The 15,552-nt window shown below is 41.5% G+C and overlaps 1 protein-coding gene across 9 annotated transcripts in view; it reads left to right on the top strand.

The window, feature by feature from the left end:
- LOC106071422 (endothelin-converting enzyme homolog) overlaps positions 1–15,552 on the top strand; it is a 112,623-nt gene that overhangs the window by 62,226 nt on the left and 34,845 nt on the right. For 8 of the 9 annotated variants that reach the window (XM_056008954.1, XM_056008951.1, XM_056008949.1 and 5 more), the window contains 4 exons: positions 1,219–1,313; positions 3,815–3,969; positions 6,130–6,333; positions 9,978–10,270. In XM_056008954.1, coding sequence (XP_055864929.1) covers positions 1,219–1,313; positions 3,815–3,969; positions 6,130–6,333; positions 9,978–10,270 — 747 coding nt within the window. Of the gene's footprint in view, positions 1–1,218; positions 1,314–1,338; positions 1,497–3,814; positions 3,970–6,129; positions 6,334–9,977; positions 10,271–15,552 lie in introns of those variants that run through there. The other variant, XM_056008956.1, reaches the window with a different exon arrangement.

Genomic DNA, 15,552 nt, shown 5'->3' with positions numbered 1-15,552 from the left:
AAATGCCAAAGAAGAACGGGTTCATGTTATTGTGAGTCGTTTTTTTTTTTTTTTTATTCCCCTATTCACCACCCTGTGTCATTGTCCCTTATTGTCTCTTGGATGTTGTATCTACTGACACCATTTGCATGATCATTGACTGTGTTTGTGTGTGTGTGTGGTGAACAGCTCTCAAGACTATCAACTATGTGCTCGAGAAGAGGCCTGGGATGACCTCAGCAGTTGTACGATAATCTACTGCCAAATAAACGCCATAGATCTTTAGTGTACACATGAACAGTGGGAAAGAACAGTGTTGTGCATACTCTTAACATTGTTGCTTATGGTGAATGCATTGGGGTGTTCAGGGATTCTTAAAATGCGATCGTCGTCCCCCCGACTAGGTCGATATCACATGCGTAATCCTGAGGTTTAGTAATAATAACCTACTCTATAGCTTGACCAGTTGGCACGCGATATTTACGGATCTTAGTTTTTAATCAGTACTTCAAAAAAAATGTTTTTATTTTTAATTTATGGTCAATGTTCAAAGATAGTTAACTGAACAAATCGCTATTGAATTATGTATGGCATTAATGTTCCATACAAATACTTGGGTCAAGTGCTTCTCGTTGCTGAATAGGTGTAGCCAATATTCAATGATTGCATATTACTTTGTTTATTGAGGTTTGATACAGTTTTCCGTTAAAGAAAATAATAAAGATATGTATGTCTTTCTTTTCTGATATAAATTTTTTTTTCTGTTTTTCAAATGAACATCTTACAACTATTCCCTCATACATGTTATGTGGTTGAAATAGCAACGACAGACAAATACAACAGTTCCCTCATACATGTTATGTAGTTGAAATAGCAACGACAGACAAATACAACAGTTCCCTCATACATGTTATGTAGTTGAAATAGCAACGACAGACAAATACAACAGTTCCCTCATACATGTTATGTAGTTGAAATAGCAACGACAGACAAATACAACAGTTCCCTCATACATGTTATGTAGTTGAAATAGCAACGACAGATAAATACAACAGTTCCCCTCATACATGTTATGCGGTTGAAATAGTAACGACAGAAAAAGAAAACAAAATAGAATATTTAAAAATAAGAACTTTATAGGGGAGCAAAAATAAAATTAATAGGGGTTCAGCTTGATAAAAACAGATTGAGAACCACTGAACTCGTCTAATCTTTTGTTCACATGTTGTCTTTCTGTAGATGGCTGGCCAAGGCTATAAAAGAACCAACTTTGAAGAAGACGACTACGCCTCCAATGGAGGGACACCGCCCCCTATAGACGTGGTCTTTAGAGGGTAAGACTTAGTTCTGTGTTTAGTATATATGTCACTGACAAGCTACGCCCGTGTCTTTAACAACGTAATCTATAGAGAGATCAAGTATTTTCGTAAAGGATTATCACGTGTCTAATATTCTTCAATGAAAGAAAAACCAAAAGTATCCGAGTACAGTCACCTCAAGGAGACGTCCGATGCAAAGTAGGTTACTAAAGAGTGTTCACGTGTTTTAAAGGTGCATGCAGTATGGCACATATATAATGTATGGCACATATGTAGTGCGGGTCAGGATTTACGACATTGCTAGACCCTGAGGCAGCCCAGAGCCTCACCTTCCACGTTGCCTGGTCGGGATGGCTGCCTGGTCGTACGGTTTGCGCGCTGGACTGTCGTTTGGATTTATCGATGGTCCCGGGTTCAAACCCTGCCCGCTCCCATCCCCCGTCGACCTGCGGGAGGTTTGGACTAGGAAGTAAACTATCTTCAACTCTGAAGGAATATACGAAACATGTAAAATATTTTACAAAAATGAAATTTTTTAACAATATACATTTATGAAATAATAGAAACTAGAAACATGAGATGAAAAATACAAAAATCTACTCTATTTATTAATTTTTTAACAAATATAACATGCCGTAAGATTTATTAATATAATTAACTAAATTGAAACTCTGAAGAAGGTAGAGGGCCTCTATAAAAGTCCTGCACAGTGCTTCTACATTCGGCGCTAATAAAATGAAATGCTAACGAGAGATGGTGGTTTATTCAATATGACGAGATAATAGATACAGGGCCGGCCTTAGATAATTGGAGGCCCGAGGCAAAGTGAATTTGGTGGCCCCAAACGATATAGCAAAATAAAAATAAACATCGAAAAAATGAAATTACGCAATTCATAAAAAAGGTTCTTGTAACATAAGTAGTCTACCAAAAGTAGATTTAAACCTAGTGCTCTGCTATATTTGAGATTCCATCCAAGTTTCACAGTGATTTAAGTCCTGTGCGAGGTCCCCACCAATCGGAGGCTGCCTAGTTTGCCTATGCCTAAGTTCGGCCCTGATAGAAAGTCTTGACCATGTTACGGGCTACGGACCCTCGAACTAGCCAACTCTACTGACCAGCAATAAATTTGGTTCATTGGTACTGCCATTATATATGCAACATATACGCGCCTAAGCGGGCGCCTTCATTTTCCCAGCACTAGGCTTTACGTTTATACATGTGTTTGGAGGGTACACGTTGGCCATAGTTTCGCTGTTCTCACTAACAAGTAAGTTTCGTTAGCTGGTGGGTACATTAGCTGAACTAGAGGGTCAGTGATGTCCAACCCTATTCTACCCGTGGCCCATAGACATTTCTGAACTAAGTGTCACGGGCAGCAGCAGAGAAAAAAATCGTATTAGACTAAACCTTTGTGGCTTCATTTTAGGCATTAATGTCAGACATAGGGCCGAATATGGTCCGCAGGCCATAGTTTGGGCATCATGGAGAAACAAAACAAAGAAAATCATTAGCTACAAAACAAATAGAATCATTTGATACAAGTTAAAACAAAGAGAATCATTTGATACAAGTTAAAACAAAGAGAATCATTTGCTGCAAGTTAAAACAAAGAGAATCATTTGCTGCAAGTTAAAACAAAGAGAATCATTTGATACAAGTTAAAACAAAGAGAATCATTTGCTGCAAGTTAAAACAAAGAGAATAACTTGTTTAAAGTGAAAATACAAAAAAACAAAACAAAAAAAAAAAAAAAACTAAAACTTTCTCATTCAACCAGATACAACGTGTCTCTGATGTTGAGCTATTTAGTCTTAAGTTCATTGAAACTTGAAATAATTGATTAGAAATACAATACACTTGTTAAGTAAGTTAAATCTTGAACAACATCACATGTAGACCCCAGCCATAATAGGCCTACGTGTCTCTCAACTGTATCATTCATTTAGTAGGTGTGGAGATCTTTAAATGAAGTTGTGAATTCGGAGATAAGCTACGCACAGCGAGGGCTATGAATCGGTGTTTGCAACATCTGGTAACCAGCGTCTTAAACTAGAGAAGCAGTAAACGCACTGTGGATCAGAATCTATTAGAACAACGGTGCTCAACTTTTTGTTACAACCTGGGGCCAAATTTACATTTCTGACACGCGTTTCACTGACGGGCGTAGCGTGGCAAACAATTCGTCGAGTGCAATGTCATTGATCCTGTTCGGTTTCATCATGAACAGTGGGCAGAATAGACCACTGCTTCACGTGCCGGATAGGGCCCGCCGGCCGTAGTATGGGTAGCACTGCATTTGAATGCGCTCTTTTGATATCTTATAACGCTGAGTCAGTGATACTAAGCATTGATTCGTGATGTTCAGTTCGGGTTTTACCAGTGGTTTTAGTTTGAGTTTTACCCACTAGATCTAAGTTTAGTCCAATATCAAGTGGTAAGCTGTTTTTTTTTTGGTAATCAGCCGCGCTCTGGTTCACAATGTGTTCATGCGCTGCTTGCTTGACGTTTTGCAGACCCTCTGCTGGGCTGTCTTCGTGGAGACACAGGACCACGCAAGAGAAATGTCTGCTGCTCGTCTCAGTTCTTCTGGTACTGGTCATTGTGGTGTTAGCCATCGTCTTGGCTTTCAAAGACTCGGAGATACAGGACCTCAAGCTGGAAAATGAAAGTAAGTTTTCGTGTTTTATTTCCTCAAGCTGAAATTCTGGTAACATTGTGTATAAACATTATGTATCATACAGTATGTAACATTGGGTATAATATTATGTACCGGTATGTAACATTATGTATGTGATATTATTGCAAATCAAGTTAAAAACTATTTCTAAATGAACAAGGCTTACTGACTCTGCCGTTAACGTGAACCAAAAGAGTTGACATTTGCTTTAGAAATGAGTTCTCTCTGATTGAAAACTGGGATAGGGTAACCAGACGTCTGGCAAAAGGGCGCCATGTTCTTCTTTTTGGGTTCTTGTCCTCTGTCCGCAAGCATTGGTCTAAAGTGTAAAAATGTCCGGCTTTTTCATAACATTTGCATATTATTCATCAAAAGGTTTTATTCCTTCATATCTTCTAGATTAATTGCACAAACTCACAAACAGACAGCAAATTAGATGACAATTATTTTTTTGCTTTAAACTCCTTCTTGAACAGGTTTTCGTTTTTTTTTTCAAGGATGTTTAAAAAACAAAACAGTTACTCAAAAAAAAAATCAAGATCTGCTTGTGTTTATTTTGCATTCCTAGGCGTATTTTTAAAGTTGACTGTCCAGACACGGCCCCCCTTAGCTCCCTGAGATGGGGACACTCGTGCGAGATATGCGACACTAATATTACACTGTTACATTTAACTTATCAGTTTTTTCCACTCCCCATTTAGCTCACGGAGCCAGGCAAAGACCATTCTTTCTAGAAGGCCTGGAGGCAGTTTAGACCAAAACATGCTGTGACGTTGCAGGTCAGAGTTCCGGCCTTCTATAACAATTGGTCTCGAGCTAGGGGACACTACTACAGTATAAGCGACGCCGTTTTCTCTGAATTCTCTACAGTGGTGGCCCCTTGAATCACGATTCGCTAGAAACGAGGGCATTACAATACGCCTACGCTTTTACTGGGATTTGGGGATTTTTAGCGATTGCTTCAATCCTCGACCAGCTTTTATAATGACAGGGTTTGAAGAAAGTCCAATTGGCCAGTTGTTAAATTACACACGTCTTCGACCTTACAGAGGTCTTTGATTTGACACACATCTTTGACTTTACAATTATGATTACTTTGTTCGATCTCTGAAAGCTTCTTAAATACCGGTATTAATATATGCAGGGAATTATTTGGCTTCATTTACGCTCATACATATTCATGATCCCTAGTTTGATGTTGCTTCTAGCAAATCTTTGTAAAACACAATTCGAAATGAATAATCCTTTGGTGAATCTATTTAAGAAATAGAATAATGATAAAAATTTGAATTTTATTCACACACGCGCGCGCACGCACGCACACACGCACGCACACTCACACACACATATATACATACAAGCGTGGTCGCTTGAACTTGGCTTGGCTTGGCTACCTAGAAAGGGGCTCGAGGTTTGACACCCTACTCGGGCAGAGTTGTGTTTGCTGAGCGCCTAAAGGCAGCACGGAAAACCAACTCCTAGATACCCCCTCCCCCCCACTGGTCCACAAATGAGATTGGACTAAAAGCGCTCTGAGCATGCTATAAGCATGAAAGTAGCGCTATGTAAAAGCTATAATAATATATATATATATATATATATACACAGACAATGACATCAGTCTTCACGACACAATGAGTCTTGCCTTCTTAAGTTCCACTTGCCCTTTCCTACCGACCTAATTACAGACCATCCGACACCCTGCCCAGTTCCATCCTCCAGTTTTCAGGCAGTAGTAAGGACAGCTCAGACTCCCGAAAGCCGAGTACACCGGGAACCTCCGCCGTTTTCCTATGTTGTACCAAGCTAACCGTGAGGGACTCGCCATTAGTGTAACGGTCCCTTGAGGAACGGCGCATGGATTATCGACAGGGACGTGCAATGGAAAAGCTCTCCCATTCCCTTGGACACTCCTTCCGGAGTTTTGTTTCGCTATTCATTTAGCCTAATTACTTCCTCAAGTAATCGTTTCCACCCGGGTTCCACGTTGATGCAGAATAGCATACCCATTCTGTCCACATTCATGTCTCGGCCTAGTTTTAAAGAGTGCGCTGGTGCACACCAGAAAAAAAAAAACGCAGATTTACAACATATATACATATAAGATCTGAAAGTATTTCTTTTCCTACTCACTTGTCTTGATCACACCAGAGTACTGCATGACACCGGAATGTGTAAAAATCGCCAGCACCATCTTAACAGCCATGGACACCCAGATAGATCCTTGCGAGGACTTTTACCAATTCGCCTGTGGGGGGTGGATGAAGAACAACCCGATACCCCCTGGTCACTCAAGATGGGGAACATTTGAACTCATGTGGCAGAAGAATATGCTGGTCATGAAGAACGCCATAGGTGAGTTATGTCCCCTGTGAATCACAGTGTATGATTGCTGCTTTGAATATTCTAAAGCTATTATGTCCCCTGCTTTTGAGTGCTATCGTGTACATTCTATTTTAAATCTTGTATTACATATGTTCCTCTTACTTCACAATAAACATGTTCCCGTTTACTTCACAATAAACATGTTCTTCTTACTTCACAATAAACATGTTCTTCTTACTTCACAATAAACATGTTCCTCTTACTTCACAATAAACATGTTCCTCTTACTTCACAATAAACATGCTCCTCTTACTTCACAATAAACATGCTCCTCTTACTTCACAATAAACATGTTCTTCTTACTTCACAATAAACATGTTCCTCTTACTTGACAATAAACATGCTCCTCTTACTTCACAATAAACATGCTCCTCTTACTTCACAATAAACATGTTCCTCTTAATTCACAATAAACATGTTCCTCTTACTTCACAATAAACATGTTCCTCTTATTTTACAATAAACATGTTCCTCATAATTCACAATAAACATGTTCCTCTTAATTCACAATAAACATGTTCCTCTTACTTCACAATAAACATGTTCCTCTTACTTCACAATAAACATGTTCTTCTTACTTCACAATAAACATGTTCCTCTTATTTCACAATAAACATGTTCCTCTTACTTCACAATAAACATGTTCCTCTTATTTCACAATAAACATGTTCCTCTTACTTCACAATAAACATGTTCTTCTTACTTCACAATAAACATGTTCCTCTGACTTCACAATAAACATGTTCTTCTTACTTCACAATAAACATGTTCTTCTTACTTCACAATAAACATGTTCCTCTTATTTCACAATAAACATGTTCCTCTTACTTCACAATAAACATGTTCCTCTTATTTCCCAATAAACATGTTCCTCTTACTTCACAATAAACATGTTCTTCTTACTTCACAATAAACATGTTCCTCTGACTTCACAATAAACATGTTCTTCTTACTTCACAATAAACATGTTCTTCTTACTTCACAATAAACATGTTCCTCTTACTTCACAATAAACATGTACTTCTTACTTAACAATAAACACATTCCTCTTACTTCACAATAAACATGTTCCTCTTACTTCACAATAAACATGTTCTTCTTACTTCACAATAAACATGTTCTTCTTACTTCACAATAAACATGTTCCTCTTACTTCACAATAAACATGTTCCTCTTACTTCACAATAAACATGTTCCTTATATATTTGTGCTATAAATGAATACGACTCCAGGTACAAATGTATATAGTATCAGCGTTGTATCCCGCATGAGGCTCATTTTTGTAAAACAAAGCTGCCCCCCCCTTTTGAAGTGCTGTTTTTTTTTAACTTAGGCGCCATTTTACCATCACTGGCATAGAGGAAAGCGTCTGGCAGCAGAAGGGTCTATAAAATAGCAGAAGAGCTCTCCTAAAAGGTTGTGAGACACCCGAGGCCCAAAGAAAAGCTCTTCCCAAAAATAGTTTCCAAAATCTGTGCTCGATTAAATGTTTGAGAAAAAGTTCTTGAATTTAGAGGCTGTTACAGGGATTTCCCTCTCCTGAGCTGTATCATTGGTCCACATTTTTTTTTAGCTTTACTATGTGTTGATTAGTTTCTCTAATGTCAATAGACATATTATGGAAGAATTTAAGAGAATTCATATAGCAATTTTTTTATAAAAATCTTTGTCTAATCACTCCTTACAATTTACTTTATGAAACATCAATGTGCTAAGATTTTTATTTTTCATTTAGTGTGTAACATTTTGAACACTCCCGCCTGTCATTGAGTCCCACGTTTTGAACCCTCCCACCTGTAATTGAGACCCACGTTTTGAACCCTCCCGCCTGTCATTGAGACCCACGTTTTGAACCCTCCCGCCTGTCATTGAGACCCACGTTTTGAACCCTCCCGCCTGTCATTGAGACCCACGTTTTGAGACCCTCCCGCCTGTCATTGAGACCCACGTTTTGAGACCCTCCCGCCTGTCATTGAGACCCTCCAGCCTGTCATTGAGACCCACGTTTTGAGACCCTCTCGCCTGTCATTGAGACCCACGTTTTGAGACCCTCCCGCCTGTCATTGAGACCCACGTTTTGAGACCCTCCCGCCTGTCATTGAAACCCACGTTTTGAACCCTCCCGCCTGTCATTGAGACCCACGTTTTGAGACCCTCCCGCCTGTCATTGAGACCCACGTTTTGAGACCCTCCCGCCTGTCATTGAGACCCACGTTTTGAACCCTCCCGCCTGCCATTGAGACCCACGTTTTGAGACCCTCCCGCCTGTCATTGAGACCCACGTTTTGAGACCCTCCCGCCTGTCATTGAGACCCACGTTTTGAGACCCTCCCGCCTGTCATTGAGACCCACGTTTTGAACCCTCCCGCCTGTCATTGAGACCCACGTTTTGAGACCCTCTCGCCTGTCATTGAGACCCACGTTTTGAGACCCTCCAGCCTGTCATTGAGACCCACGTTTTGAGACCCTCTCGCCTGTCATTGAGACCCACGTTTTGAGACCCTCCCGCCTGTCATTGAGACCCACGTTTTGAACCCTCCCGCCTGTCATTGAGACCCACGTTTTGAGACCCTCTCGCCTGTCATTGAGACCCACGTTTTGAGACCCTCCCGCCTGTCATTGAGACCCACGTTTTGAGACCCTCCCGCCTGTCATTGAAACCCACGTTTTGAACCCTCCCGCCTGTCATTGAGACCCACGTTTTGAGACCCTCCCGCCTGTCATTGAGACCCACGTTTTGAGACCCTCCCGCCTGTCATTGAGACCCACGTTTTGAACCCTCCCGCCTGCCATTGAGACCCACGTTTTGAGACCCTCCCGCCTGTCATTGAGACCCACGTTTTGAGACCCTCCCGCCTGTCATTGAGACCCACGTTTTGAGACCCTCCCGCCTGTCATTGAGACCCACGTTTTGAACCCTCCTGCCTGTCATTGAGACCCACGTTTTGAGACCCTCCCGCCTGTCATTGAGACCCTCCAGCCTGTCATTGAGACCCACGTTTTGAGACCCTCTCGCCTGTCATTGAGACCCACGTTTTGAGACCCTCCCGCCTGTCATTGAGACCCACGTTTTGAGACCCTCCCGTCTGTCATTGAGACCCACGTTTTGAGACCCTCCCGCCTGTCATTGAGACCCACGTTTTGAGACCCTCCCGCCTGTCATTGAGAACCACGTTTTGAGACCCTCCCGCCTGTCATTGAGACCCACGTTTTGGTTGACTGTCTTCATAATCGTTGATAACATTGAATTTCATATTTCCTTGTTGTTAATGTGGTTGGGCTTTGGCCTGTAGCTCCAACCAGCTACTCCGACAACCCATGTAGGCGAATAACTTGACTTTTACCAAAATGTTTCTGAATAAAACATAGTTTTCTTCAAACGTCTGCTTTCGCCATGCTATAAACACGCGTGTTTCTGTCTATACGACTTCATCTGTCTTTCATCCGTAGTTCACCCCCATTCTATCCAGTCATCTGCATCAATCCTCTTTAAAGTAACATCAGAATTCCCCAGCCAATAGGAACACTCCATTACGCTCTTGTTGTTTTGAATCCTACTAAACATATCCTAACAGTTGAATGAGAATGGTCCCATCACGAATTCTCCTCCCCAGACAAGCCTGCCTCTTGGTTCAACAGCAGTGCCGAGCTGAAGGCTAAGCAGTACTACATCTCCTGCATGGACGAGAACAAGCTGATCGACAAGGCAGGGGGGCAGCCTCTGCTGGACCTCATCCACAGACTGAACTGGGGGGTCAACATCTCCGAGTGGAACGTGGACTGGCAGCTGCCCCAGCACTGGGACATGACCCCTCACCTAGGGGACATGCACCTGTTGAACATTGCGGCGTTCATGAACTTGTATGTAGCGGAGGATGATAAAGATTCAAGTGTCAATATCCTGCAGGTAAGCTTGAAAACTTTGGTGTGTGTTTTATATTTTATATATTCATTTTGATGTGTACTTAAACGTTGGTGGTCTAGTGGTAATGTTTGTGACTAAAGGTAACTTCAAACCCTGGAAATACCGTTTTAAATTTTAAACAGAAAGTTGCTAGTTTTGTTAAAATGTTGGTATTCCTGGACACTTATGACACTCTATTTTATGGGGTAAAAACAAAAAGTGACTATAAACTTGAAAACAAATAATTTTTTTTTGGTAAGAAATTTGTGCTGATAATAGATCTAGTGCCCTGCTGATAGATTTGGGTCCTAGTGATATATCTGATGTGCTTCTGATAGATTTGGTATGCTATCGATAGCTTGTGATAGATTTTGATGTCCTGGTGATAAATTTTGATGTCCTGGTGATAGATTTTTTTTTTTGCGCTGTTTGGATGTTATGATGTGTTGATTAGAAATTGTTTTTGCTGTTCAAAGCTTGAAACTAACAACAGTTTTGATATTTGAATAAGTTGCTCAAACAATATTTGCATAGGTATATGTGTATCAGTTTTCCTTGTCTTGCATTTGACACTTTGCTTTTTGTTATTCAACTCTGACTTGGTCGTCCTAATTTTCATACTCGGACCGCCCAAACGTCATTTCTTCTTACTTGACACAAACCAACTTGTTGAAATGCAACAGTACTCTGCTTGCGGGGTGGGGGAGGGAGCTGTACTCTTCCTTTACATCCCAGAGAAACAAAACAGGCAAGAAATGATGTGGGGCGGGGGGGGGGGTTTAGTCCAACTGGTAACTTTAAACCGATTAGCCTCGTTAGCCATTGAAGAAAAAAAAAACACTGAAGAGAAGGGTCGCACTTTACTAGAGAGAGGACTTTAATAAGTCGTTGCGTGTCAGCTGTGGAGATCGATCTTTATGTCTGCTGGCTCCATGTATGATAACCCAACGATTTGTGGGGGCAAGGGGGAAAAAATAGTACTTTCTAGAAAGATTCCGGAATGGGTCATTTTCATTTTTTTATATTATAATAATAAGGTTGTTGACTACTTGATCATTCTAATTCTATTAGGTGAAACACGTTGGTCATTATTAGTAACAGTGTTGGTGGAAATTAGTTTCACCCTTGGTTCTCGCCTGACAAATTGTCATAAACATACTGCTACGGTTCTCTCCCCTTATCAGACCTTCTATAACCACTGCTCAACACATCTAACGCAAGAACTTGCAGTTCCAAAATAATGTAGTACTCTAATAAGTAAATAAATAAATAACAGCCAATACGACACAGTTGGCAGCACAATAAACTGACTACACTGCACACCACCATACTAAACTCTAGTGTCTCTTTATCTCATCCTGGACATGTACTGCTTCTCTCGAGGACTCACTCCACCCCGGACTGACTTCATGGTAGACTAAACAGTCCCGGTCTCCGCGCTGAGCTGACACACATGACCAATCGCGGGTGATTTTTTGCGTATAATGGTCATACTGTATGATACTAGTACTGTCCCTTATATATTGACACAGTTGACTGCCCTGCAGCACGTGACCTACTTGTGTTACGTGTGTCAGTTGGTCACACACAAAATTAACTCTATCCCTCCGCCAATACAGATACATCAATACAGTCGGACGTTGATAGCAAGTAGCTAAAAGCGTTTTTTAACAGACAACTTCTCCTTTGAACGAAGCTGACTCTTTGTAAGAGCGATTATTTTGCTCTTGATAACTATTGAATGATATGAATGATAAAGTTAAAATGGGGTATTTTTACCCCGCCCTAATTCCCCACCCCTCCCGAAAAAAACAAATCCTGGTTAAGCGCATGTATACATCTACTCCGAGTTAATGAAACTCTTATGACAGGCCTATAGATCCCTACTCGGGTAAGTGATAGGTCTACATTGTACTTACCAGGCAGCGTGCATGCAGCGATATTTAATGTGTATCTCACAGTGTATTCGACCATTGTCAGTATGTCCTCTTCTTAAGCGTGGTCGAGAAGCTAAGTGCGCTTGAACTTGGCTTGGCTTGGCTACCTAGAAGGGGGCTTGAGGCTCGACACCCGACTCGGGCAGAGTTGTGTTTTCTGAGCGCCTAAAGGCAGCAAGGAAAACCAACACCTAGATACCCCCTCCCCCCACTGGTCCACAAATGAGATTGGACCAAAAGCGCTCTGAGCATGCTATAAGCATGAAAGTATCGCCATATAAATCTATAATAATATGGCTGCTGACACATCAATGACTTATACTTCAAGAGCTTATGCCTTCCGCTGACTTGTTAATAGTTTTAGTTGCGGACTAATTTGACAACTGGAAAAATAAGCGTGGCTCAAATTTAGACATGGCGTTGGAACATTTAGGATTCCATTTCTCTTTCTTATGAATAGAATAACCAACCAATTATATTATGTATACTATTGACACTATATTTAACAATCCACCAGTAGAAGGCCTAATTAAGCATTGTCTAATTTCATTGGTTAAACAGATTCTATATCAACACTTTTACGTTGTACGGATGTATGCAAACGCGACATGAAGCTCTTCAAAATCGACACTAGCAGCTGGGAAAAAAGTAGCATTGGATAGATCCACATGGAGAGAGAACATAAAGGAAGGGTCTTGGATTGCATGTGTCATACACTACAGACGCAGAAAGAAGGGTGATAATGCAACGGCGCCTGGTGATCATATATGCCCAACATGCGATCGCAGCTGTGTATCAAGGATTGGCCTCTTTAGTCACACAAGAAGTAGCAAAGGGAAAAGATCGTCTCTCGAGACGTAAAATGCCAACAGGATATCAACACTGAATACTTCTAAGAGACCGAATCAAATATACCAAGTGTGTCTTATAAGCGATTATCTCTTACGAAGTGTGTGTGCATTTCTAACGTTATTTCTTCTCATTACTGCCTGAGAGCAAAGACGCCTTGCTGCTATATCTGGCTCTCTGAAGTGGGGTTATTGACGTTTTTGTCAGTCGGCTTACTGACAGTGGCATTGGGGGGGGGGGGGGGGGGGGCAGGGGGGGGGCTATCATCACGTGACTACATCCATCAAGACTCAGACTAAATTGACTTGATTGTTTGGCTCGGTTCTGAATGAAATGATGACGAAGTCTTAGCTGGGGATGACATCGGTTGTCTCTCTTGTTGGTTCCAGGACTCCCAAGTCAGTTACAGTTTGAAGTCAAAGATGTACCGAAGGAAGCGTTATCATTCTCAATAACAACTATCATAATCTAAGTCTCCGCGGCTTAGACCACATTGGTACTATAATGTTTAGACAAGTGTTTGAAAGCACTAAAGTAATTTGAAGACCCTATTTTCATTGATTGGAAGCGCGGTGGCTGAGAGGTGAAGCGGTGGCCTTCCGAATCGGGAGTCCCGAGTTCGAATCCTGGTGACTGTTTTTTTTTTATAATTTCGTGATTTTTTAACCTTACATTATTTGGGGGGAAAGTAAAGACGGTTGGTGGTTGTGCTGGCCACATGACACCCTCTTTAACCGTGGGCCACAGAAACAGATGACCTTTACATCATCTGCCTTACAGATCGTAAGGTCTGAAAGGGGAACTTTACTTTATTAGCAGCCCAAACAACAATACTACATACAGTAATACTATACGTACGTTATTAATGTTGCTACGCCGTCAGTATTAATCATATTATACCTTCGCTATTAATGCTGTTATACCTTCTTTATTAATGCTGTTATACCTTCTTTATTAGTGATGCTATACTATCGTTCTGCTAATCACGTTAATTTTCGACCTGGGACATGCGCTGGAAATCTAAGCATTAATGCTCGAACATAAATTTTGTTTTTTATGTATCTGTTTCCTTCTCTCTCTCTCTCTCTCTCTATCTCTTCTCTGTAATTTAAAGGCTGTCAGGTAAGAAACTCTGCTAAGTGGGCCATGCAGTGTGCAGGCTACTACCCTGACTTTTTGTGACCTAGTTCACCTCATTGAATAGTATATTTTGTGGTCAAACTTAGTCAGCCTTGGTGTAGGTTTCCTGTAACCATCGGGAACTACAGTGTATCGATAGGTTTCGTATCGCTATCGTGTATTTTGGTTTTTGTTTTAAGTCCACATCTTTCTTTGTACATGTACTTAAAAACATTTAACCGTTTTATTTGCCAAAACGGAGGGGGGCTATCATAATTAATCTCAGTTAACTTGTTAAGTCAAGAGAAGGCTGGGGGAAAAATAAATCGCTGTTTGAATAAACTATTTATAGAGTTTCTGTGAGGTCATTTTCTCGCAGTCCCACTCAACACCAGAGAATTCCACACAATTTCGGGCGACCGTCACACGATATCAGCGAATACCACACAACACCATCGAGTCCCACACATTTCTGGGCACCCCGCACACAACACCATCGAGTCCCACACATTTCTGGGCACCCTGCACACGACACCATCGAGTCCCGCACATTTCTAGGCACCCCGCACACAACACTATCGAGTGCCACACATTTCTAGGCACCCCACACACAACACCATCGAATCCCACACATTTCTGGGCACCCCGCACACAACACCATCGAGTCCCACATATTTCTAGGCACCCCGCACACAACACCATCGAGTCCCACACATTTCTAGGCACCCTGCACACAACACCATCGAGTCCTACACATTACTAGGTACCTCGCACACAACACCATCGAGTTCCACACATTTCTAGGCACGCCGCACACAACACCATCGAGTCCCGCACATTTCTAGGCGCCCCGCACACAACACCATCGAGTCCCGCACATTACTAGGCATCCCGCACACAACACCATCGAGTCCCGCACATTTCTAGGCACCCCGCACATTTCTAGGCACCCCGCACACAACACCATCGAGTCCCCCACATTTCTAGGGACCCCGCACACAACACCATCGAGTCGCACACAACACCATCGAGTCCCACACATTTCTAGGCACCCCGCACAAACACCAGGCTATCCCCATACAACATCAGCAAATATTTAACAACTACAGGCATCCTCCCACCACCACCAAAAAAACAACAACAACAAACAACAAATGGATGGCTGCCTGGTCGTGCGGTTTGCGCGCTGGACTGTCTTTCAGATTTATCGGGAGGTTTGAACTAGGAACTAGGAAGTAATTATCTTCAACTCTGAAGGAACATCCCAAACATGTAAAACATTTTACAAACAAACAACGTGAATCATTTAAAAAAAAATAACAAATAAGTCAATTAATTATTGGTAATAGATTATTTTATTTGATATGGTATACTATAAAG

The sequence above is a fragment of the Biomphalaria glabrata genome, chromosome 13 (assembly GCF_947242115.1).
Source record: "Biomphalaria glabrata chromosome 13, xgBioGlab47.1, whole genome shotgun sequence".
Lineage (NCBI taxonomy): Eukaryota > Metazoa > Mollusca > Gastropoda > Planorbidae > Biomphalaria > Biomphalaria glabrata.
This window is presented reverse-complemented; position numbering and strand designations above follow the sequence as displayed.